General features: G+C 56.2%; 2 protein-coding genes across 10 annotated transcripts; one reads left to right on the forward strand and one right to left on the reverse strand.

The window, feature by feature from the left end:
- Window positions 1-2,026: 2,026 nt before the first annotated feature.
- Window positions 2,027-13,035, forward strand: CTSZ (cathepsin Z). Its single transcript, XM_060123707.1, is given in 9 exon segments — window positions 2,027-2,123; window positions 3,972-4,193; window positions 4,196-4,226; window positions 4,682-4,845; window positions 8,312-8,449; window positions 8,452-8,484; window positions 10,612-10,762; window positions 11,154-11,316; window positions 12,427-13,035. Coding segments are annotated over 9 exon segments (1,110 nt in total). The 3' UTR covers window positions 12,538-13,035.
- Window positions 13,036-13,089: 54 nt separating this feature from the next.
- On the reverse strand, window positions 13,090-24,390 carry NELFCD (negative elongation factor complex member C/D). Of its 9 annotated transcripts, none has more exons than XM_060122479.1 (15): window positions 24,292-24,390; window positions 20,090-20,205; window positions 19,752-19,861; window positions 18,803-18,912; window positions 18,382-18,489; window positions 17,745-17,897; window positions 17,390-17,520; window positions 16,559-16,724; window positions 16,133-16,267; window positions 15,585-15,724; window positions 14,743-14,857; window positions 14,313-14,408; window positions 14,094-14,234; window positions 13,664-13,793; window positions 13,090-13,566 (listed from the first exon to the last, which is right to left on the reverse strand). In XM_060122479.1, the coding sequence occupies exons 1-15, from the start codon at window positions 24,376-24,378 to the stop codon at window positions 13,532-13,534; spliced, it is 1,773 nt and encodes a 590-aa protein (XP_059978462.1). In that variant the 5' UTR covers window positions 24,379-24,390; the 3' UTR covers window positions 13,090-13,531. The 9 variants fall into 9 exon arrangements, with proteins under 9 accessions (XP_059978462.1, XP_059978463.1, XP_059978461.1 ...); XM_060122480.1 differs by lacking the exon at window positions 24,292-24,390 and adding an exon at window positions 23,532-24,104 and having other exon boundaries at window positions 14,313-14,375; XM_060122478.1 differs by lacking the exon at window positions 24,292-24,390 and adding an exon at window positions 23,532-24,101.
- Window positions 24,391-25,102: the final 712 nt, after the last annotated feature.

Raw genomic sequence — 25,102 nt, forward strand, 5'->3', positions numbered from 1 at the left:
TGGGCAGGCGGGGACTGACACTCCTGTGCCCCCAGGGCTGGGTCAGTGGCGCGGCACATCCTAGGTGGTCAGCAATGTTTGCCGACGGTCCTTTAGAGCACCAGCAGACTGGACCAGGTGAAAGGCCCGGGCCGCTCTGCAAGGGCTCCTGGGCCAGCACCTGGGTGGGCTGGATGTGACCTGGCCGGTGGGCGGTGGCCGGCGTGTTCTGAGGTGTTACAGGTGTGACATACTCAGGAATGGGACCCCCAGGAGCCGAGCTCCCCCCCAAGTGAGGCTGTGCAGCCAGCAGAGGGTGTGGTGGCGATGGCATTTGAGGACCACGAACTTGACCCACATTCGCTGCAGAGGGTCAGCGTGAGCGTCTGACCCAGTGGCCACGTGGATGGAGACGAGCCTGCAGGTGGCGAGGGGACAACGGTGCCCTGTGAGCCAGACTTGCCTTCTGTCACCGCCAGCATCTTTAATGACAGATGCGGTATCCAGGATGTGGCTCAGCTCAGGAATGTGGAACCATAGGAAATGTCTGCAGCCTACCGGGTGCGGGCAAGCAACATGGCACGAAGGAAGGAGAGGAGAGGACTTCGAGGCGATTCCACGGTAAACAAAAACTCACCTTTGTTCTTCTGCTGCCCGTTGGGAGACCGGGCCGGCCCTGGCCTACCTGTAAAGTGTGTGATTTCTTTACTGGGACGAGGGGACAAGTCAACCTTATTTTTAGAAGCAAATAGGCTTTTGCGTCGTGGCCTTGGATCACATGTTCGCCAGGAGATTTTACGGGGCATTAAAAAAGAAAAAAGGGACTAGACTCAAACCCGCCACCCGTGAGCCTTGGGCTGAGTACCGGTCTCTCAACCTCTCTGGAGCCTCAGTCTTCCCACCTATAAAATAGGTGACAGCATCGGATTCCCACCTCACAGGGTTGTTTGGAGGATCAAATGAGAAAAGAGTTTCCCAGACAGGAGAGCCTTCTAGACTGTCATTTGTATCTCCCTGTAGACACAGCCCAGGGGGCGGGAGTGCAGGGATGCCGGCCGGGTTCCCAGGGAGAGGCCTTTGTCCTGGTTTCAGGGAAGGGTCTGAGTCTCAAGTATGCGTTAGATGTGCTCCGCAGGGGGACACACAGGTGAGGATGGCCTGAGGGGAGCCGACCTTGGGGCCCTGCCGAGCCTCCTCTGTTCCAGGCGGATGAGACAGTCATGATCTGCACATTGCCCTCACAGGCATGCAGAGCGGTGCCAGGAAGGGACCGCACAACCTGCCGCTCAGGTGCACCTGCTTCGGGGAGAGCCGGGCGGCCAGTCCAGCAGGTTCTCCTCTCCCTCCGTCCCCGCGGCCTTTGAATTTCACCTGTGCACCTTCAGAGACCTCCTAGGGCCAAATGCCTTCGGCTAACAGAGGCGGTCAGGGCTGTGGCCCCCTCCCTCAACAGAACACAGCTCTAAGGGACCCAGTGCGGTTTCAGTGACCCCTAAAGTGACGCGGCTAGCTCACCCCTCAGAGCCGTGGGCCAGGTGGACGTGCATCGGCGGACCACAGCCAGGTTCAGAGGGGAAGAAAGGGTCCAGGGGCTTGGCTCCGCGTTGGACCCGTCACAGGTTCTGAAGAAGCAGAGTGGGTCACAGGAGAACTCATTTACTTCTTCTTGCCTTGAAAGTTGTGGTTTCAAATGTCTGGCCTCCCTCCCCCTCCTCCTGCCCGATTTTCCTGTCACTCTCTGAGTTTGAGCTGCTTCTAGGGCAGGAAAATCCTGCTGTATCACCACCTGTCAACACTGGATGTCCTATTCGTTTCCAGCCTGAAAATGTCACCGTCCCTCCCTTTAACCTGCATTCTCCAGGGCTGAATGCTCCCTGACCCCCAAGCCCCGCTCTGACCCTTGCTGCAGGCCCTGGCCTACGGAGGCTGAGTCATCTGGCAGGCCCAGCTCTGCAACCTAAGGCTCAAAACGAAAACAGGGCACCTTGGGCAACCCGGCATCACACCAAGTGCTCCGGGCCCTGTTGACGGCAGAGGTCACAAGCCCATGACGCCGGCCCTGCCTGTCATAACACTGACGCACGTGGACCTCCTTGGAGAATCCCAGGGCGCCTTCAGAACATCCAGGTCTCCCAACACGGCAGGTACCGAAGAGCTTGTAACCCGGCACATGATTTTCACCCAACGTTAGGGATGCAGCCCCAGACTTCACAGCAGTCATCAGAGGCTGGGCCTAGGGACCGTCTGTGTCCCATGTTATAAAACTTGTGGTTGGACTTTGCACCTCTTGGGCCCTGACCGCTTATGGGGACTTGGGGGTCCCCAAAATATTTGTCACCCTGCAATATTGGGACCATTCTGATCGTTCTTCAGCAACTAGGAGGTTTTAGCTTGTTCTTTGGAGGAGACCAAACACCCACCTCTTAGGAAGACCCCACCTGGATGACAGATGTCACGGGGGTCACGGGGACAACCATGCCGGCTTGTTTCCTCACGTGGATGGAGGACAGATTGGCTGACTCACCTTGGCCGTGGAGGAAAGAGGGGTAGGAAGGGGAAGTCCTGGCTGGCAACTCCCTTCCCACACCTGCTACACCCGAGGGAAGGGAAAGGCTTTGGCGCCAGGGCCAGGACACCTGTTCGGGCAAATCAGCCTCTGCAGACGTGGTTTCTGTGCCCCCATCCCCACTGCTCAAACCTGGACGTTTTCTCACGGGATCGGGGTGGAGGGTGGGCAGCTCCATCCCACCTCCTAACCAGGAACTGACTCACAGTAAGGGTTCGGAGGAGCCCACTTTCCAGGAAGATAAAAGACACCTCGGGCTTCCCTGGTGGCGCAGTGGTTGAGAGTCCGCCTGCCGATGCGGGGGGCGCGGGTTCGTGCCCCGGTCCGGGAGGATCCCACGTGACGCGGAGCGGCTGGGCCCATGAGCCGTGGCCGCTGGGCCTGCGTGTCCGGAGCCTGTGCTCCGCAGCGGGAGGGGCCGCAGCGGTGAGGGGCCCGCGTACCGCAAAAAAAAAAAAAGAGAGACACCTCAACACATAGACCTCAATAGGTAGAGGCCGTGTCTATACATTGCCTCAGCAATAGCGTGTCAGGAGCAGGGACTAAGCCCTGCTGGGATTCCGTGGGTGCCCCAGGGCTTCCAAGGGTCGTCACAGAAATGGCTGGAAGTCCACGGGGCAGCCACCGTGGTTTCTGATTGCAGGTTTGGTGTCGGCAGAGGGAAAGAGGGGGTGGGTGTGTGGGGATGCCCATGTCGTCCAGGGAAGAGCAGGGTCCCTGCATCTGAGGACCCTATAGCCAAGGCTGTGGGCCCTAAAGCAAAAAGCCTGGACCCTCTTCTCCCAGGACCAGGGAGGCCATTCTGTGCTCAGCTCAGGTGACCGCCACTCAGGAGGAGCGGGGGGAGGGGAAATTCTTGAGTTACGAAACCAAGGCCCCCAGGGTCCCACTTCTGCTTTTGTTTCTCTGTTTGAAGATGAAGCACTTTGTCAGCAGAAACCTCACCCAGCAGCTTTGGAAGTTGGAACGTAGAATTAATGATTCAGGCCCACATGAAACTCTCCTCGAGGGGCAGTTTCTAGAAGGATCCTGTCTTTCTTCACTATGTAGGGAAAGTGTCTCTCCAGAAAGGGCCTGGGCCTTCGGGAAGTGGCCTTCAGAAAGCGAGACCAGGGCACAGTCCTGCGGGGAGACCCCCTGCCCATCCCCGGAGGCCTGGGCCCACGTGGGATGCGGGGAGAGGGGCACCTCTCCAGGGCCAAGGGTCCCAAGAATCCAAGGTGGGGATGCCCGAGAGTGAATGAGGTCTGACGGATGGGAGGCTCGTGGCTGGTGGCCGGGTCGGGTCTGGGGTCAGCCGAGGCCCGGCGCGTGACCCGAGTCCGGGCGGCGGGCCGTGCGGCCGGGCGGGGCGGGGCCGGGTCACCGGGGGCAGCCGCGCGCCCCGCCCCGGGGGAGTGTCCCGCCCGCGCGCAGCCACCTTAAGGGCCGGGCGGGGCGGCCGGGGCGAAGGCTGGCGGAGGAGCTACCGGCGCGGGATGCGAGTTAGGATCCGAGTTGGGATTCGAGTCGGGGTCAGATCGCGCCGGCGAGGGAGCCGTGGCGTCGTCTGGGCCGGCGCAGCTGGTGCTACTGCTGCTCGTGCTGCCGGCGGGCGCGGCGCGGGCCGGCCTCCACTTCCGCCCGGGCCGCGGCTGCTACCGGCCCCTGCGGGGGACCAGCTCACCCAGCTGGGGCGCAGGTCGGGGCGGCTGGGGGGTGGTCAGGGGCTGCCCATCTCGCGGGGCTTCGCGCCCTCTCCCGCCTGGGGGACCCTGCCGCCTCCTTGGGGTGCCAGGAACCAGGACGCCCAGCCTCCCTTGACCTCTGAGGGTCAAGGCCAGCCCCGTTGCTTTGGGGGCGCGCCCTTTCACATTTGCGGGGTTGGACGAGGCGCACCGGTGCAGGAGGCAGGCTAGCCTCGCCGCCCTGGCATCCGGAGCCTGGCTGGCGGAGCGGTCTGGTTCCTGCACTGGGGGGGCGCGTGTGTGCCCTGCCCACTTGAGATTCCGAGCGCGCAGGGGCGTCTCCTGGCTGAGATGGCCGTCTCCCGCTCGCTCTCAGTTTGGGGAAGGGAGAGGGCGCTGGGGAAGGTGCCTGCGCGCCCGACCGCCAGAGGCCCCAGTGCTGATTCCGGTGGTGGTGGTCTGTTCCCAGGACATATCCCCGGCCTCACGAGTACCTGTCCCGATCGGATCTGCCCAAGAGCTGGGACTGGCGCAACGTGAATGGGGTCAACTACGCCAGTGTCGCCAGGAACCAGCGCATCCCCCAGTACTGTGGCTGCTACTGGGCCCACGGCAGCACCAGTGCCATGGCGGGTAGGTCGGGGACTTCGGGCCCTCTTGACGGTGGGCCAGGAGGGCCCGTCCCGCTGCCTTCTTTGTCAGTACCGGCAGCTGCAGCCCAGGGTCCTGGGGGCCTGCGGTTCTGTGCCAGGACTCAGCCTGGCATGGGGCGGTGTCTGCGTCAGGCCTAAGGGAGCGGATGCCCGGCAGTCACAGGACTGAAGACCCGTGACAAACGGCTCCCGGGAGGCTTATCTGTCCCGAAGCTTGTGAGCTAGGCTCTTGGGGCTCAAACCACAAACTCACCGAACACCCTGCTGGTGCTTGGGTATGCGGAAGAGAAGCTGCTTTTCGGCGTAGTTAATATTTGAAATGAATGCCAGCCCTGGGCTTGGAACATTGAGCAAGGCTGGCTGTTTCCTCATCTGGGCCTTATCCGCCTGGCTGCAGCGAGGGCGGGAAACCTCGAGGCCGGGATTGGGGGGCGGGGAGGGATCCGAAATCGGCGCCGCTCCAGAAGGCTGCTGGGCCTGCCTTGGTAGGGGAGGGAGGGGGACTTCACACCAGCCTGGGCCTTCATTCAGCTCGGGGTTCCGGGAGCCTGCAGTCACGCCGGAATCTTTCGAACTCCTGCCCTGTGGCACTGTGTTAAGCCAGTGTGTGGCTACCGCCCCTGGCCTATGCTGGACGGCTCATCCCATGTAAGCCTCCTGGCTGCCCTGTGATTGCTCCCACTTTGCAGATGAGGAAACTGAGGCTCCGGCAGGGAGGTCAGGAGACTAGGCCTTTATGGGAGTGACAGCTGGGAGCAGGGCACGGAAGCTGGGCTGTCTGTAGGATGAGGGGTGGGGCTGGCGTCTGGACCCCAGGGCCAGCCAGCTGCACTGGGGGCATCAGGCAGGGCCTCGTGGGGGCCCCGCCCCATCTCTCCTGGGGGCTGGGTTGCACTTCTGGCCCTTCAGGGAGGAGGAGGGTGGGGGCGGCTAGGCTGAGCCCCATTTTATTTTATTTTATTTTAAAAAGTGTGTTTTGGCTGCACCGCGCGGCTTGCAGGGTCTTAGTTCCCCAACCAGGGGTTGAACCCCGGCCCACAGCAGTGAACACGCTGAGTCCTAACCATGGGGCCACCAGGGAACCCCCTGAGCCCCATTTTAAGCTGTAGGAGCTCTTCTGGGCAGCTGGGGAGGTCCCTGACCGGGATGGAGAGGGACAGGGCCCCTGGAGAATGTGGAGCAGAGGCTTAACCCCTGGAGCCGCTGGGAGACTTCAGGGGCCCAAGGCGGGCGGGCAGGCAGGGTGTAGGCGGGCCTCGAGCCAGAGGCTCAGGGCGAAGGCCTGGCAGGAATGGCGCACTCCCTGGCCTGGAGGAATTGAGAGGGCCTTTGTGGCAGGGGCCTAAGGGTGGGTGGGGGAAGCTGAGAAGGTCACCAGGGGCCCTACCCCCAGGGGAGGGGCCCGGCAGAAGCCTGAGGGATCTTAGGGAGGGAATCACATGCCAAGATTTGCATCTGTAGAGGAGGGCGGGGCCTGGAGGCGATGTCGTGTCCCTGCTCAGAGGTCCGCCCTCCACCTGCTGGAGTGGAGTCTCCTGGGCAGATGACTGCTTCTCCCCTCTTGCTCTCCAACCCCTAACGGCTTCCCTAGCAGCAGGCGTCCTCTTCCTCTTTCACTGAGAAAACAGAAGCCCCCAGAAGGGGACTTCCACGGTGCCCGGCCCAGCTGCCACCTTCCCTCCTGTCCCCGGCCGTCCAGCGTCTGAGCCCCTGGACAAGGCCATCCCTGCCGATGCTCAGACCTGGCCAGCGCTGAACCCCACCCCGTCTCCAGCCGCCACCCCACTTCTGGGCTCCTGGAGGGGCCTGCAGTCCCCACCTTCTCCCTGCTAACCCGACCCCCTCCAGTCGCCTGCCAGCTCCTCGCCAAGGTCACCGGCTCGGGGCGTCAGGGGCAGGGGTCTGGTGGTTGCCCCTGGGCCTCGCCCCGCCCTGTTGTGCTCGATCAGCCCCTCCCCGAAATGCTTTCCTCGCCTTTAGCCACAGGCCCCCAGTCTCTGTCTCACCGGCCCCAACTTCATCCCCCACCCCCACCCCGCTTAACTTCTGGACATTGGACTCCCTGGGACCCTGCACCTGGACTCGGCCTTCACGCCCCCCCGCGGGACACCTCAAACCTCACGTGCTCCTCCTTTCTGCCACCACCCTCACCCCCAAACCGGTTCTTCCCCGGCCTCCCTGATCACTTCAGGAGAATGCTATCCCTCCCTCGCTCAGGCCCAGGCCCAGGCCCAGAGGCAGCCGGCCTCCTGCTTTCCACCCTCAGAACATCGGGCCGCAGGGCTGCACTCTACCTTCCAAGCACCGCTGCGGAGCTGCCGCCTGGTCCGCCTGCTGCTCTCCTGGTGGAGCAGCTCAGACCCAGGCCGGGTCCCTTTTCTGTTCCGCTTGAAGCCCTGCGAGGTTTCAGGCAGATAGAACAAAACCCTGACCTGCCCGCAGAGCCTGTGTCAGCTGGCTCCCTGTTCCGTGTTGGGACCCAGTTTGGACACCAAGAGCTGAAGAACGGGCCGGTACCCTCAGGCGGGAGGGGTTATTGGGTGAAGCAGTGTCAGCTGCAGGGTCAGCGAGGCCGGGGAGGAGGCTCGAGCGCCCAGGGCGGGCACGGCGGGAGGCTGCTGAGGAGCTTGGGGAGACCTGCGGGGGCTGGAGGGCGGTGCTCACCCGCACAAGGGGGTCCGCGGAGGAGCACTGGGTGGTGCGTCCAGGGGCGCTGGGGGAAGGGCTGGGGCACGTGCTGGTGACCGGCCGTGGGTTCCACAAGCCCTGTGGGGCCGCATGTAGAGCCCTGGGGGCCCAAGGGCCTAGGAGGTGACCCCAGGGGTGTAGGGGGCCTGGGGCTGCAGGAGGGAAGGATGGAAGGGGGCGCCTGGAGGGGGCTGCTGGTGGGTGGAGGGCCTGGCCGCTTGCTCGCCGTCATCAGGGAAGGAACAGGAGCAGCTGTGGTGAGTTCTGACCTGGAGGTGGGAACTCGGGATGCGGCCACGAGGTGGGCGGCTGCGGAATCTTCGCTCCGGGAGGGCGGAAAGCAAGGTGGCGGGCCCGTGGTATGGTTGGCTGCAGGGCCCCACAGGATGCTGTCTGTACAGGGAAAGGGGGGCAAGGAGCGGGGGGCCGTGGCTGCCCTCAGCCGTCCCCAGCTGCCCCGTGGGGTGTGTGGGCCCAGGCGCGTGGGGAGTGAGAGTGGGGTCGCCGACTGGCCCCTAGTCTGGCTCCCCGGTGCCCTCGGGGATCTACCAGCCTTCAGGCAGGACATGCCCGGCCCTGCCCAGATGACATTCGTAGTGGGGGGAGGGTGGGCATCGGTACCAGGAAGGGCCCGGGAGGCCTCTCTGGAGAGCAGGGACCCCAGGGAGCAGGGGAGGGCCCTCCAGAGAGGGATGCGTGGACCCCGGGGCGGCAGGCAGTGGGGTGGGTGCTGACCAGCATGGGTGCTGCCCCCGCAGACCGGATCAACATCAAGAGGAAGGGAGCGTGGCCCTCCGTACTGCTGTCCGTGCAGCACGTGATCGACTGCGGCAATGCTGGCTCGTGCGAGGGGGGCAATGACCTGCCGGTGTGGGAGTACGCCCACCGGCACGGCATCCCCGATGTAACAACTACCAGGCCAAGGACCAAGGTAGGGCCTGCTCATCTCCCCCTCTCTCTCTCTCTCTCTCTCTCTCTCTCGCTCGCTCGCTCTCTCTCTCTCTCTCTCTCTCTCTCTCTCTCTCTCTCTCTCTCTCTCTCTCTCTCGTGGCCGGGGCCCTGGGAAGGGTGGGACGGAGCTGGGAGCCCCCTGCCGCTGTGTGTCTAGTGGGACGGGGGGACGGGAAAGGTGGGGCCTGGCATCCTTGGTGGGAAGACCAACAAAAAAAGGACTTGGGATCTCCAGCCTGCGTGCCCGGCAGCCAGGCCGGGCCCTGGTGTTTGGGTTTTGACGTGTTGGCATTTTGGTGGTTTCATGGCCCTTTGTAAGGGGATCGCTCATCAAGGGAAGAGTGTTTTCCAGGAGCTGGGAGTGGCGAGCAGGCAGGGAGCAGGCGGGCCTGGCCTGCTTCGAGACCCTGGTCCCGGCCGCCTGCGTCTGGGTGGATTTGGAGCCGAGGGTGCTGCACGGACCAGCGGATGCAAGCTGGCCTGGGGCCCTGGAGTCGGCACGGTCCTTTCAGGGTGCTCCCCTTGGAAACCCAAGGAAAGAAAAAGCCCAAACCCTAACCCCACAGTGGGTAGTTTTAAGTCACCTGTCTGAGCTCCCTTGTAACCAGAGCAGAGAGCTGAGACCAACTCAAAAGGCCTTTTGAGACAGGAGTGGGGAGGACGGGGGTGTGTGTGGGGAGACCGGGGGGCTTTTCTGCCCCCCCTTCCATCTGTAAAAGGTGTGCTCAGGCCCCTGTACCTTCTGAAGGCGCCATCCCACGCCCACAGGCTGCCCCCGCCTTGCCTCCCAGGCCGTATTGCCTGGCCAGCAAGCATCTCCCCAAACTGGTCCAGTGAGTTGTTGAAGTGATAGATGCAGCAGGCGTCAGAGAACCAAGAAGAAGAGTCCAGGATGAAGGGGAGCAGGGAGGGCCCCCGTGGTCCTCGGAGCCCTGATCCATCCAGAGCTGGTCTTGTCTGTCCTCGGCCAGGCCCCTCCAGCCCACCTGGGACAACAGGGCCAGATGGAACTCATCGGCACCTGATTGTTTGCAATAAGTAGTCCTGTCTTTTTTTTTTTTTTTTGGCTGTGTTGGGTCTTCGTTGCTGCACGCGGACTTTCTCTAGTTGCAGCGAGCGGGGGCTACTCTTTGTTGCGGTGTGCGGGCTTCTCATCGCGGTGGCTTCTCTTGTTGCAGAGCACAGGCTGTAGGCGCGTGGGCTTCAGTAGTTGTGGCTCGTCGGCTCAGTAGTTGTGGCTCGTGGGCTCTAGACTGCAGGCTCTGTAGTTGTGGTGCACGGGCTTAGTTGCTCGGTGGCATGCAGGATCTTCCCCGACCAGGGACCGAACCCATGTCCCCTGCACTGACAGGCGGATTCTTAACCATTGCGCCACCAGGCAAGTTCCAGTAGTCCTGTCTTTGTATTAGCAAATGTGGCCACAGATCCACCTTTTTTCAGGTTGTCCTGGGCATTTGGTGTCCAAGGGACAAATTAAACCAACAGCTTAATCCTCAAGGAGTTTAATGTCTTGGGGAAGGAGTCTGGATAGATACAAAACTATAACAGAAATAGGTAATGTGAAAGCAGTAGAAAGTGGTGCTGTGGGCCAAGGCAGGATGGACAAGGTGAGAAGTAATACTGTCTAGGGCCCAGGAAGGATGCAGGAGACGGTGTGGAGTCTTCCAGATCTAATAGCTGCACTGTTTTTTGAGGCCTAATTATTATACCTTCTCAGACCGAAAGAATAAGAAAATGCTTATTTTTTCCCCAAACGTGGGGAAACAATACAATCTTATTAAAAGTGAATAATTTAATTACACTCTATTCTCAGCTGTAGAGTATTGTGCAAAGGCCTTTGTCCCGGCTTTAAAGGAAAAGTGGAGCTTTTGAGCACCTACTGTGTGCTAATTAACGTTTCTTTCCACTGAGACCCGGGGAAAGGCTTTTTGTAACTCCTGCAGCTGAAAGCAGAGGGTAATTAAACACCCGAGGGCAAGAAGATTTCCATTATTAGCTGATGGATGGAGCCTTCAGTTAGAAAAGTGGAGTTTGGGTCTGGGCGTGCTACTTTGTTCAGGGATTAACGGGGAAATGGCCTCACGCTGACTTTCCGTGCTGTCCCCAGAGTGTGACAAGTTTAACCAGTGTGGAACATGCACTGAATTCGGAGAGTGCCACGTCATCAAGAACTACACCCTCTGGAAAGTTGGCGACTACGGCTCCGTCTCCGGGAGGGAAAAGATGATGGCAGAAATCTATGCGAAGGGGCCCATCAGGTGAGCTTTGAGACCCCTGCCCGCAGAGGGCGTGCACGCTTCTAGTAAACGGGACCCAGGTGATTTTCACCCCTTTCCTTCTGGCCAACTTTACCCACAGGGCTGGAGACAGCTGCCACGTGAGTTTTCTCAAAAGTAAAGCTCAGTAGCCCATGTACCCCTCGTAGGATTATTGTGAGGGAAGGACACATCCATGGACAGCTCCCAGAGTGTAGCCAGTGCTCTGGGGCGGCTGGTCCAGCTTCGGTAGGGAGGACGCCAGGTGAGTAACTACAGAAGTTTGAGCAGAATCATCAGGTGCGTGTTATTTAAGTTGGATCCACACGGCTCTTCCTAACAATGGTCAACGATGGCTATTGAAAGCGCTCATTCTCTCCCTGCTTGCTCTCAGCTGCGGTATAATGGCAACGGAGAAGATGTCTAACTACACCGGCGGCATCTATGCTGAATACCACAACAGGGCCTACATAAACCACATAGTCTCCGTGGCCGGCTGGGGTGTCAGCCATGGGACGGAGTACTGGATCGTCTGGAATTCGTGGGGCGAACCATGGGTAAGACATTTCCACTGCGACTCCTCTCACTCACTTGGATGGTTCTGGGGGTTTCGTAGCTGAGAACCGCGGCCCTGAGCAGAGGGGCTCCAGGCTCCAGACACGTGGGGTGAGGTCCTCCTGCGCTGCACGGGGGCTGTCCCCGTCCTGTGCCTCGTAGCGCGTTTGCAGCATCCCCGGCCCCTACCCGGTAGACGCCAGATGCTCGTCCCCGCTCCCCAGCTGTGACAACCAGAAAACGTCTGCAGACATTGACAAATGTCTCCCGAGGGGGATGGGGGCTGAGAAGTGCTGCTTTACAAGTTTCCATTTAGCTAGCTTTTATTCCTTTACAACCATCTCATTCTTTTTCTTGCCATACTGTCAGATCTCCTAAGTAATACTGTGGAGTTTCTTCAAAAATACTTTTTGAGTTGAGTCAAAAACCCAGGGGAATTAAATTAACTGGCAGAATTTTCGTTTCTAAGACCTAGTATTAACCATTAACAGCTGAAGACACAAATTCATTGTTATGAAATCAGGGATGGTGATTTTTTTTTTTTTTTTTTTTTTTTTTTTTTTTTGCGGTACACGGGCCTCTCACTGTCGTGGCCTCTCCCGTTGCGGAGCACAGGCTCCGGACGCTCAGGCTCAGCGGCCATGGCTCACGGGCCCAGCCGCTCCGCGGCACGTGGGATCTTCCCGGACCGGGGCCCGAACCCGTGTCCCCTGCATCGGCAGGCGGACTCTCAACCAGTGCACCACCAGGGAAGCCCAGGGATGGTGATTTATGTCGAAGTGATGACATGTCAATATTTTTTATTAAACGACTATAAATGGGGATATTAATAGGTAGTCGAGTCATCTGGTCTAAAGAGTCGATCAACATTTTAGTTAATTAGCTCTCGGCAGAACAGGGCCATGCACCCCTCGTGTTGGATATTAACCAAGTTGAATATTTCACAAAAGCTATTTCCGAACAGGGGTCCCAGAAAAGGGAAGGGTCAGCCGAGCGGGTGGCTGGGACGCTGCAGGCCCCCCCGAGCCTGAGGCTGAGTGAGGAGGGGAGGGGGTCCGTCTACTCGGAGCGCAGACGGGAGCTGAGCTGATGCATGGTCCCACTCCTCACAGGGTGAGCGGGGCTGGATGCGCATAGTGACCAGCGCCTACAGAGGTGGCAAGGGTGCCGACTACAACCTTGCCATCGAGGAGAGCTGCACATTTGGGGACCCCATCGTTTAAGGCAGACGTCTCCAGAGGAGCGGCTCTTAAAGAGATGATCGCATGAGCCGTAACCAGAGGGGATCCCACCTTCACGGGCACTGGGGTGGTACTGCCGTGGTTTGAAGGAACTGGGGGGTTGGCAGTCACATACGTGATGGCCGGTGAAGGCCCTGGGCGCCCAGGAGGGACGGCCGCCGCGATGCCGCACGGGCTGAACGCGTTCTGGGGTGGGGCGGGGAGTCGCGGCGGGGGGACGACCCAGCACCTGCACAGGACGGCTTCCTGCCGGGAGGACGGCAGCGCACCATCTACCTGAAGAAGCGTGAGCCACCAGGCAGTGAATGATTTGACCTCAATGATTTGGCGACTGTGGTCTGTGATGTATTTAAGAGGTGGAACATTTCAGGCTTGTCATCACCAGTTCCTCTGTCACCCTGCAGTCAATGGTGGGGCCGAGGGGGGATGGCGATCTCAAGTTGCCCAAGGGATGAATAAAATGCACACTTCACAGCAGAACTGAATCCGAGTGTTTTATTTACACACGAAAACAACATTAACACCGGGACCTACACCTTCCAACCGCAGAAGGGCTTTTTATTTGTTCTCGGAAAATGAAAGCAATTGCAATAATACGAACTAACCAATGGAGCCTTGTGAGAAATTAAATCAACTCTGAAAATAGTTCATCTAAGTGTCTCAGTTTCTGAATTTCCACCCCCCCCCGGGGCTGACAGTTGGCTATATCCCAAGAGGTGACGGGAACCTAGTTCCGCTACTGGGGAAATACTGTAAACAGGACTTGGGGGCAGCCCTGGACTCACGAGGAGACGGGACTGTTCCTAATGGCCGGTACACTGCTGACATCTTCCTTTTAAAAAAGTTATCCACCTCCTCCCACCACAGCCCACTTCCAAGACGCTGACTGGGCCTCTTCAACAATAGCTTCTGGAAAGGGTTTTTCCACAGCGGGTCTCCTGGAATGTTCTGCTCCAGCTCTGGAGGATGCGCTGAATCAGTTCACCAAGATGAAGTTAGACTTGCAGTGAGCTTTAGCAAACGGAAGGAAAACAGGCACTGGGTTAGAAGCAGGAGGGAAACAATGACATTGAAAACTGCAGCCAAGAGACGCTCACGCCAACCCTACCTATAAACTCTGTCACAGGGTCGTGTTCACCTTCTGTTTTAATGGTGCCGGCGATGCTGTCGTTCTCCAGGATAGGAAGGAAAAGCTGCACGAAGTCAGAGGTGTAGGGGGGCGCGATGACGTCGAGCACCTACGGGGAGCACAGCCTGTGAGCGGCTCCGACTACCAGTCAGACGGCAACAGTGCGGCGAGACCCCTCCCCCAACCCCCGCCATTCTGCTTCCTGCCGACAATCTCCGACATTAAGACGCCCAGGGGCCAGGCAGGTAAAACACTGTTCCTGCAGGTAGGAGGTGCCTGGTAGACTGGCATTCGCGTCACTGTCATCACCGTGACTCTCCGACGGCACGGCTCCGGAGTGCGGTACCAGATGACCACATCAAGCCAAGAAGGGCGCTGCCGGGGGAAGCGGTAACCGGCGCGCGCTGACCTCAGTCACAAAGTGGCGAATGAGGGAGATGTCGGTGTCCAGCTTCTCCAGACACTTGCGGATGTAACTGACCACGGGGAGCACGTAGCCCCGGCTCAGCAGGTGCACCATCCTGTCCAGGAGGGTCTTCTTCAACTCGAGCTGCACGGGTGGGGCGACAAGGCTGAGAAAGGGGCCGCCTTCCCGCCGTGCAGCCCAGCCCTCGGGCTGCCCGCTCACCTGCTCCATCACGTCCAGCTGGGAATGCTCTGTCTCGAAGAGCTTCACCAGCAGCTGCAGGACCTGCGGGTGGAGGAGCTGGTGGCAGGTGCTGATCTACAAAGAGGCCAAAGGGAGCCACCCTGAGCGCTATGGCCAGGCCCCTGGGCTCCCCGCCGGCCCCAGAGAACCGTCACCAAAGACAGCTCGCGGCTGAGGACGGTGGGCCCAGCACTCGGCCCGGGGCCGGCCAGCCTCTGACCCATTCCTCATCCTTTCAGGGACACTTGATAAAAACGGAGAGATCTGTGGAGTCAACGATACTAGCTCCTTAAAAGGAAACCCCTCATTTAGAACAGAAATAACCAGCTCCGGAAGGACTGCCTTCTGAAGGTGGGGAACGGACATGCGAGAGCCTCAGACCCGGAGCTGGGAGGTCCGCAGCCCCTACCTCGTCCAGCAGTGCCAGGTGCACCGGGGTGTGGTCCGTCTGCAGCTGGAAGTACCTCGGCTCTGACACAGTCCAGTCCACCCACTTCAGCACACCCATGGCCACCACTGGAAACCTACAGGTAAACAAGGCAGAACGCTTCCTTTACACAAAGTTTTCTAAAGGGCAAACCCCAAAACAACACCAACTCAAGCCAGCCCATCACGTCACTCTACAACGTGCTCTGCCAGGGAGACACGATGAGCTAAGAACAGGCTGACGAGACCAGCGTCCTCTCAAACGCGCAGCTCGAAAACCCGAATCCCACACTCAGCTGACTTTGGACCAACTCTGCTGGTTTGAAAGGAAAAGACCATTCACGCAACACTCCACGAGCCTGGTGGGCTGGGCTGAAGCTTACTTTTATTTAGCAAAGCCTCTCTTTGTCACTAGGACAAATTAACGGAGGAAGATTCAAATGCCTAAGAGGCCACCGTGTGTGTCAGCTTTTCTAGTGAATGCTTATTTAAATAGTTGGCATGACACCCACCATTTCTGTCTAGGTGATACTTTGTTGGTCTAACTTTTACTGTAAATAGAGCCTCTTCTTCAAGTCAATTGTTGTAATTCTGGTTGGTCTTCCTTTTTCTGAGTCTAATTTGCAAACAGACTTCTGGCAAGTAAACACCTGAAAATTACTCATGCTGCTAGAACAGTTGAAACTGCTCTCCCTCTATTTACGAAAGAGAAAATAAATACGATGAATAAGTATCTCTGAATCTGTTTTATTTTTTGAGCTTTTAATATGAAAGCTCAAACCCGTCCTCCCCAGAGAGTCAGGGTTAGAAGCTCCACGTGCTCACCTGATACACTGGTAGAGGGTGCTCAGCTCGGCCACAAGCTCAGACGCCCCTTTGTTCTCATTGCAACACAAGTTGTGAACAGTCTCAACAGCTTTCGATGTTGACTTCAGCTCGTCTTTATTGATGCTGACTCGCTTGTTCTGAAAACACATGAAGGCGGTGAATCCCGACGGTGCCCGCGTCCTTGCAGTTGGGGTAACCTGGCCTCAGCTCTTCTCTCTGCAAACCCCCGTCCCTGTCTCTGAAGTGTCCCCGTCACACAGCGAGACCGTCCGCCAGGGAGACCGGCGTCCGTCAGTGGCTTAGGGAATCGGTTTCGTATCTTTAGCCACACTTCAAATTACAGTTTAAATTAGTATCGTAGATGCTGTGCACCTTTCCTTGAGACATTTAGCACTTTGACTTATTTTATGCAGAAACACTAGAAAAGACATTTCTGACACTAGTTGGGCCCGTGATTCCCTGCAGCCAAAATTCCCGAATTACACCACAGAGAGGAGGTTTCTGGCTCCGTAAAAAAGTCCATGAGTTCTCAGAACTGACAGTACCTTCTTCCAGGTCTCCACCACGCTCGCTGCATATGCTAAGATGTGGATGTACTTATGCTTGTGGTCCTGGTTGATCCTGGCCCCTGGTTTAAAGAGTGACTGCATGAACAGGTCCAGGAAGGCTGGTACCCGGATCTGAAGAGAAACACACAGACACGCTGAAAAGGAACACAGGCGTGAGATGGCAGGTAAGTCCACACGCACCCATGGCAGGAGGGCCCACTCACGTCCACCACTGCATGTGCTTCAGGGTGTGTGAGGGCCGAGGATGTGATGAGGAAGGACCAGGGAGAGGACAGAAACATTTCAATAGGAATGTGCACTCGCTGACTTCAGAGAATTAAAAGGAACAACTTTCCAAAGGAATATACTTCCGATAGGCACTGAGGGTGTCCCATCTTAAGGTTAAAATGAAAAGCAACTCACGAGTTCAACAGGAGGCGGGTCCATGCTTGTAAACATCTTGAACAGGACTGTGATGTCGGCCGGATTCAGGGCTCCCTTGGACAACATAGCCCCAAGGGCCTGACACGCCCGGGGGTAGGAGGCAGCTGTGCCCAGTGCGAGCGTGATCTGACTGGCGTCATGGCCTCTTGATGAAAAAAAATCGTACATCCCATCATTGATGAGGTGGCGCCCTGTCCTGCCCTCTCCTTCCTTCTCTCTCCTTTTCCTTCCTTACTTCTTTCAGATTTATGCTTTGAACTGTTGAGGTCCCTTTGTTTTTTCATATTTCTCTCATCCACTGGTACGTTTACTAACTGACCCATGAAAGCAACATTTAGAGCTAATTGGGGAAGAATGGTTCAGTACAGCTCAGAGGCTTCCTAAAAGGAACCACGCACTTCTTAAGTATCTTAAGCCTCCATTAGTAGACAATGAAGCTAATAGGGGCTAGTTTTGTTCTGTAAGATATGGACCACGATCTAACCATCAGACTACTAAAGAGCTATTTCAGGACTGCTGCCATGTGCCACTGATGAATCCCAATATATTGGGAATTTAGGTTCATAAATACACTTAGGTTCATAAGTACAGTGAATTCAACGATAAGCAAATCGTTTACCAAATATTCATCGAAGCAAAACTTTACGAAGCAAGCTCTCTTCACGTATTTAATATTAGCCCGACTTTTTCAGCTCTACTGGATAAAAGCAAGTTTACCTATCTGTCAAAAACAGGAGGACCTAGAGTCTTCGGTTGTGGACACAGGGCAATGTGGTAGGGGCGAGAGCGAGCTGACAGGCAGCCTCTCACCTCTCCTGGGCGAAGCGCTGGACCTCCTGTGCGGCCCTGCGCACGGCCGAGCCCCCCTGCTCCTCCTGGGCCAGCACGGACATCAGGGCCTGGGCGAACAGATACGTGTGCTCCCCGTGACACACCATCTTCTGGAAGACGGCAGGGAGACAGTGTGTGGGGTTTCAGGGCCACAGCAATGACAAAGGCAGACAGAAGAGTCGGACTCCGACAGTTCTGCACGCAAGTCCCCACCTGGGAAGGTGCCCTGCGCCCCACACACTCTCCACAGTAAAGAGCATTTCCCGTTAGAAGATGCATGGCCCCATGCGAACGGCCTCCTCCTGATCTGAGCCACGTCAAGTAAAGCGCTTACAGCAAACTCGGGGAGATTTTTTTCGAGGTTTTCTTCGCCTCCGTCCAAAATCGTAGCTAGAGAGGTACGAAGCACTCTAGAAAACACCTCCAGCTGCTGGCAGGCCGTGGACACGCTGGTGATCTCCCCTTGGTACCCTGCGTCGGAGATAAGCTGCAACACGGAAGTAAGCGCACACGGTGCTGGCGAGCCGTGCCCGGCGCCCACAGGAAGGCGGCCGCTGGCCGAGCCCGGGGTGAGGAGGGACGGGCGCTGGGCGCGGGTCTCAAACTTCTGCTCGGGTCCCCGCTTCACCACTAACTAGGTTGGTGGTCCCAGTCAAGCCCCCCACCCTTGAGTCTTCGTGTGTGAGACGGAGGAGATGGACCAGGCGCTGTTAGAGGCTCCTCTCCGAACGCAAGGCTCTGTCCCCTGTTCCTGCCCAATCCTAAAACACAGTCCACTCGATCCCCAAACATACAAAGCCTATGCTTCTCTTTCTCGATGTTTATGACTTACTAAAGTGAAATGACGAAAACCTTTACAAATAAAGCACGTAGGATCTTTTCAAAGGACACAGACCAACAACCAACCAAGTCAAAATCACCCTCATTCATAAATACTTTCATCTTTTCTCAGACTCTAGGACTCTTCCTACCTTAACAGTGAAGTTGAGCATCAAACAGTCTGGGTGGGCTTCAGCCAGTTTGTAGAAAAGGTCTCTCCACGTGGTATGTGCAATCATTTGTTCAAGCCAAGCGGGGGTCTGACAACAAGCAAACAAACAAAAAGCAAGGTAAGAGGCCTAGCTTTCGCCTAAGTGAAGGTGACGTCGTGGCAGTAGACACAGCAAGAGCCCCTGGGCTCCTGGCTCTGCCGCGGTCCCCGACACAGGAAGAAGCAGGCCGCAGGCTGCTGAGGCTGCTTGGTGGCCGGGCGGCCGAGCCCAAGCCCCGAACACCCCCGCAGCGTGTGGAAGCTCCAGCCCTGACTGACACAACGCGCCACACTCCACCGTGAGGTGGAATCAGCAGAGGACTCTAGGAGCTGGAATTAAAAAAGGGAAAAAGGTTCCTCACCTCTCCTTCTTCAGTAAAGATAGAATCTGCTTTGCGGGGGTCGAAATGTTTGATCAGTAAACTCTTCAGATGATTTTCCACAGTTTCCTGAACCTGCACTGGTTCAACACCTGAAAGAAAATGCAAGCCACGAGATGGAAAATGGCAATCTCTCAATTCACTGTGTTATTTTAGAAAAAGTCGACAGATCAAAAGTTTACGTGCAAATCAGATATCACAGAACTGCTTCTGACCACTTAGGATCTGGGGCCTCTTATAAAAATTAATATTACTCATATTCGATGGTAAGACCCAAAAAAGAGTCCAGGGCGAAACACACAAGGATGCTTGTTTACGTGGAAAGGACAGTGACATCTTCGAAGCCTCGCTAGGAACAAGGACAAATTGCCAAAATGGAAAAACACCCCCCCTCCCCCATGGCAGAACAGAGCAGATGCCAGCCAGGGGGCACACTCATGTGTGATGACTGTGACAGCAGGGAGTCAACTCGTTTACGGGCAGCACCCACCCCACGATGCCATCTGTACTCAGCACAGAGGATTTACAGTGAGGCGCTACTTGGATCATAGTAGCTAAAAGCCATAATCATGCCCAGTCCTAAATTAGCCATGATTTCTGCTTGCTATAATAGACCTCTTAAAGATGACACACTGAACATACGCCATATAATCCTCTACTTCTACAACACGGTAGGGAAAACAGCTCAATGAGAATCACATTTGCGGGTTATCTGTGAACCTCAATTATTAAATCAAAGATAAAAACCAAGCCGATGAAAATGGGTAAGAAGTTCACTTCTTACTGACAGAGGTGTTAAAAACCAGGAAAACAAACAAACAGAAAGAACCAGGAAGACAAAGAAGGCCTTTCCAGTGTATCAGCATGATGATGACCCAGCGGCTCTGTACTGTGTTGGGGGAAGGGCCAGGACCCCACCCCCACACGGCACCTGTCTGAATGAGCCACTCGGCCAGCAGGTTGACAGTCTGGGCCACAGCAGTGTAGTTCTCTGACAAGAGCTGGATAACGTTCTCTGGAGACCCTCCCGCCTGAAAATACCTAGAAAAGAGGAACAAACAAGCTGTGACACTCAAATGGACGCAGATGGGCATGGGGATGGACAGCCGTGACAGGGTGAGAGGGAAGACAGGTTATTCAGGCTTCTAAAGTGGGGGGACCCCTAGAGGCCTTCCATTCCCGTACCACATTCTTCTGAATTTCACGTATCAGCTTTTGGGTCTATTACACAACTTTCTCCTCCCAGTGCAAACAACTTTTCTCACATACCTCTTTAGAGTGTTAAAGATGGAGGGTTCCATTATATAATCCCGGGTAGAAAATTTATGTAGGCATTCTTGCTGGACCTCGGCATCATCTTCTCCCTCTCCATAATCATCCTCCTGCTGTTGGCAAAAAGAGCCAGGCTATTCTTCATTACTACAAATATCCTGCTATCTCACCTTAAACCCGTATAACACTGTCCATGTCAAAAGTGTTCCACGGACTTCCCTGGTGGCGCAGTGGTTAAGAATCCGCCTGCCAATGCAGGGGACACGGGTTCAAGCCCTGGTCCGGGAAGATCCCACATGCCGCGGAGCAACTGAGCCCGTGCGCCACAACTACTGAGCCTGCGCTCTAGAGCCCGCAGGCCACAACTACTGAAGCCCATGCTCCACAACAAGAGAAGCCACCACAATGAGAAACCCGCGCACCACAACGAAGAGTAGCCCCCACTCGCTGCAACTAGAGAAAGCCCACACACAGCAACAAAGACCCAATGCAGCCAAAAATTAATTAATTTTTTAAAAAAGTTTAACGTATGTCATTTCATTTGACTTTCATGACAATCTCATGAAGTACGCTGGACAAGTAACGAGTGGCTAAGAAAACGGAATCCAGAATCATACCAAGTGAGATTGTATGGCGACTCCACGCTGGCAAACTTGTGTATGCGGTCATACAAGTTACCGCATCTCATGCAAGACACCTCACCTGGGCATCCATTTCTGTTCTACTGAACAAGGACAACAATGGGACCTACTCCCATTTGGCTGCTGTGAGGATTCCAGGAGCTAATTTTCAGAAGAGCCAAGCACAGCACCTGACATTTGGTATGAGTTCAGTAGGTGTTAGCTACTGTCTTCACTATTACTATTTCATATGTGCCACGCATGGAAGGCTTTCCAACAAAGACTGAGGAAGTGATTCTCGAAGGCCATTTGCTGTCCATTTGCTGTCAGAAAGTGAAGCTCACTGGCTCGCCTCCAATCAGCAGGCCTGCCTGGATACTAGTCCCTGTCCTACACGGCAGCGACCTCAGGCAAGTCGCTGAATCTAAGGGCACAACAGGATGATGATGTGATGACAGAGGACTGAATGACCCCAGGGTCTGTCCAGCTTTAACGCTGTTACCAACAAGCAGATGCTTTTTGAACACTCACTATACTGAGCACTGTACAGGAAACCCAAGAAACTGTAAGACAAGAGATGGCTTTTTCTGCTGAAGGAGTTTACAAACCAGTAACTCCCCCTAACATAATGGGGTAAGAGCTAGGCCAGAGATCAGCAAACTACGCCCAGGGCCAAATCCATCCTCCTTTTGTCTTTGTAAATAAAGCTTTATTGGAACACAGCCACACAGCCCCCTTTTTAAAAACATATTGTCTATGCCTGCTTCCCCCCTATAAAATGGGCAGAGTGGAGCTGTGACAGAGACCTGCAGAGCCAACAATATTTACTGTCTGGCCCTTTCCAGAAAAGCTTGCCCACCCCTGATGCAGACTTACATCCTGAAAGCAGTGCTCTGGGAGAAGGAACACGATTCCTTCACTATGGAGACCGGGGAGTCTTCTCTTGGACCCTATTTGAGTGGGAGCCTCGAGCAAGGCTTCTGAAGGAAGGCCGGCCTTTGCCCCAAGAGGCATCCTTGGGTGTCTGGATTCTCGGGCTTCTGCCCTGGGCACTCATCTTCTCCACTACATCTTCTCCTGGGTCGTGCCACTTCCCTGCTCATAAATCTAGAATCTAGCCTGGATCTCTCTCTCTCTCAAGCTCTAGACTCAAGCATTCAACTGTCTATTCTCACTTCCATTCACATGTCCCACTAGTACGGCAAACTCATTAGATTCCAAACTGACCTCCTCTTTTCCCTCTAAACATATCTGCTTCCCACAACCCATGTTTTTGTAAAGGACTCCATCATCTCTACCTGTTACCTTAAACTCACAAACCTAGAAGAGGTCTTCAATTTCTGCTCCCACATCCTGCCCAAAGACCCATCAATTCTCCCTCCCACATGTCTAACCAGCTTGGCCCTTCCCTCTTTCCCTCTGCCCTTCCTTATTTGGGGCACGCTCGCAGTTGCAATGGTCCCCCAGTGGCGTGGTCTCATTCCTTCCTTTCAGTCACCTTTCACACTGATGCCACCATGACCTTAATAAGCCACAAATCTGATGTCTCTTTCTTGCTTAAAGTTTCCTATCTCCCTCAGAAAAGACAGCAGGACTTCACCCTCCCACTCGCTTGCCTCCGCAGTGTCGTCCCTCGGCACTCCCCACTGGCAAGCCGCAGCCGGAGTAAGCTCTCTGCACTTCAGTACCCTTAGCTTCTGTCGTCTGGACTGAATATCACAGCAGCCTCCTTACACATCTTCCGGCCTCCCCCAGATCCACCCACCATGGGGTTAAGTGAACAGAATTTGGGTCACAGAAATTGATCTTCCACTGTCTCAAAATCCAGCTCATGCCACCCTTCCTGTTACCTTTCTTGACTTTCTTTCCTCCATGAAGTCAGAGTTAGAATGAACGTGAAATGAACATCTAGTCCACCCCTCTCATCAGGGAGAGCCTATCAGAGTCAGTGGGCCAAATCGGGATCATGCTTAAAGTTCTGCAAACCTGAGACTCCCCAGCCTCCTGTCTGTGGGCGTCTAGGCCTGGCTCTGCCATCCCTAACTGCTTAAGCAAAGGCCAACAACTGGAGTGCTCAGTTTATAAAATGCGAATGTAGCCTAGATCTCTCTGCACTTCAGTACCCCTTAGCTTCTGTCGTCTGGACTGAATGTCACAGCAGCCTCCTTACACATCTTCCGGCCTCCCCCAGATCCACTCACCATGGGGTTAAGTGACTAGACGGCCCTTAAGATATGCCCCAGTTGTAGCGCGCTGTGACCGGAAGGCTTCGGTGGTCCGGCTGTTTGCTCGAGTGGAGATGGAGACAAGACCTAAGTGGGATCCCCATTCCTTCATGTATGAGTTTCATGACCTTGGGCAGGTCACTCGGTCCTCCCGTCTCACTTTCTTCATTTTCAACATGAGCAGAGTTAACACCCAACTCAGTATCTTGAGTGTGGAATGAGATGATGCATGAAAGCACCTAGTCGGCACAGATTTTCAATTAGCTACATCTGACTCTATCTCTCCACTCTAAGCCTCCAACACCCTGGAATGATCCAACACGTGAAGCTTAGAGTGTCACTCCCTGCCCCCAACTCTTGAACAAGTCATGCTTTTCAGCAGCTCTCAAAGGCCCTTCAGAACCCACTGCTTCCACCAGGCAACTAACCACACAGGCCTCCTTTCAGCTCCTGGAACACAGCGCCCACCTTTGCATCCCTGTACCCCGGCTTCAATGCCCTCAGTGCCCCGCCAGCCCCTTTCAACGGGGCACACCCCACTCCAGGCTTTCTTCCTTCAAAATATCACTTCAGTATGTTCCCAAAACACCTAACCTTGACTCTTGTTAAAAGGCAGGTTCCTAGGCTCCGCTCCAGACCAACTCCTCCCAGGCCCCAGGGGAGGAGCCCGGGAAGCTGGGTTTCAAACATCACTGCGGGTGGGTCTTCAGATGAGAATCAGGTTGGGGTCCCCTGGCCGAGCGACTGCGCCCAGTTCCTACTGTGCAACCCCTGGCTTCTGGGGAGAAGGTTCTGAGCCTCCCTCAGCTTCCACAGCAAACCCTTGAAGGTCAAGGATGGACGATCCTTTCCTCCTCACTCAGGCCAAGGACTGATTACATCAGCCAGAGCGCCCAAGAGTATGGTTTACAAACAGTAAAGCACATGTGCGGAAGTCCAAGTTCCACTTTTCCGCCCTCATGATGCTGAGTTGGATTGTTTTAAAGATTATGGCTACTTTTCGCAGTGTGTGTCTGGGCCCAATCCTCCACCTTCGAGGTGCTGTCTGACCCTCCCGGCGGGGCTAGGAAGTCCCAGGACCCGGCCCCGAGGCCGCCCCAGGGTGATCGGAAGGTCAGATCGGGTCACGACTGGGGGGCGGTGCCCCTGCGGCCGGAGACCGTCACTGGGGGGGACCGGGTCCTCGCCACGCATCACCGTCCAGTGCCCCCCGAGAGGCCGCGCGCCCGGGGGGGTGGTCGAGCGGCGGGAGGGGGCGGGGCGAGCTGTGCTTGGACCACGCGGCGGGGGCGGGGCCGGCCCGCCGGCGACGAAGACCAGCAGTCCTCGTCGGGGGCGCCGGTGCCCCCCTCACCTGGCCGCCGTCCGCCTCGTCGCCCCACTCGGCCGCGCTCCCGAAGTAGTCCTCGTCCATGATGGCGCCCGGCGCGGCCCCCGCCATCCTCTCCCGCGAGCGCGCACGCGAGCACGGCGCATGCGCACGGCGGACGGGCGCGCGCGCGCGCGGCCCCGCGGCCCCGCCCCCTGCGGACGCGCGCCTCATCCCAGGCGGGAAGAGCAGGGCCGGGGCGGAGGGGCGGGGCCGGCGCGGAGGGGGGGGGGCGCAGAGGGCAGCCTGCACGCGGCAGAGGGAACCACCCGTACTGATCCAGAAGCGCAACCTGTTTGGGCCCCAGGGATATTGGATCGGGATAGAAGTTTGGAACTAGACTCACACGTGGCCTGGTTTCCGGTGCCAGCTCTGGGTCTTTTTCACTGGGAATTTTGGTCCTCTGAGCATCAGTTTCCTCATCTGACACCTGGGCACAAGGGCAGGGCCAACTTATTGGGCACGGGGTTTATGATATCACTTATATGTGGAATCTAAAATAATAATACAAATGAACTTATTTACAAAAAAAAAAATAGACTCACAGACATGGAAAACAAACTTATGGTTACCAAAAGGGAAGGGGGAGGAATAAATTAGGAGTTGGGATTAACAGATACACACCACTGTATATAAAATAGATAACCAACAAGGACCTACTACTGTACAGCACAGGGAACTATATTCAATATCTTGTAATAACCTATAATGGAAAAGAATCTGAAAAAGTATATATATGTATATACAGGTATAGATATATAGATCGCAGCCACCACTTACAGAGGGCTCATCAGCA

Source organism: Lagenorhynchus albirostris, chromosome 15, assembly GCF_949774975.1.
Source record: "Lagenorhynchus albirostris chromosome 15, mLagAlb1.1, whole genome shotgun sequence".
Taxonomy (NCBI): Eukaryota; Metazoa; Chordata; class Mammalia; order Artiodactyla; family Delphinidae; genus Lagenorhynchus; species Lagenorhynchus albirostris.

Bases quoted from the DNA above. Each gene is read 5' to 3' on its own strand.
- NELFCD (XM_060122472.1), bottom strand. From the start codon at position 23,627: ATGTTTGAAACCCAGCTTCCCGGGCTCCTCCCCTGGGGCCTGGGAGGA. The intron at 17,521-17,744 runs GTAAGCGCTTTA...GCCGTCTTCCAG, and splicing joins AAAATCTCCCCGAGTTTGCT to AAGATGGTGTGTCACGGGGA. The intron at 15,725-16,132 runs GTACTGTCAGTT...ATGTGTTTTCAG, and splicing joins TGGTGGAGACCTGGAAGAAG to AACAAGCGAGTCAGCATCAA.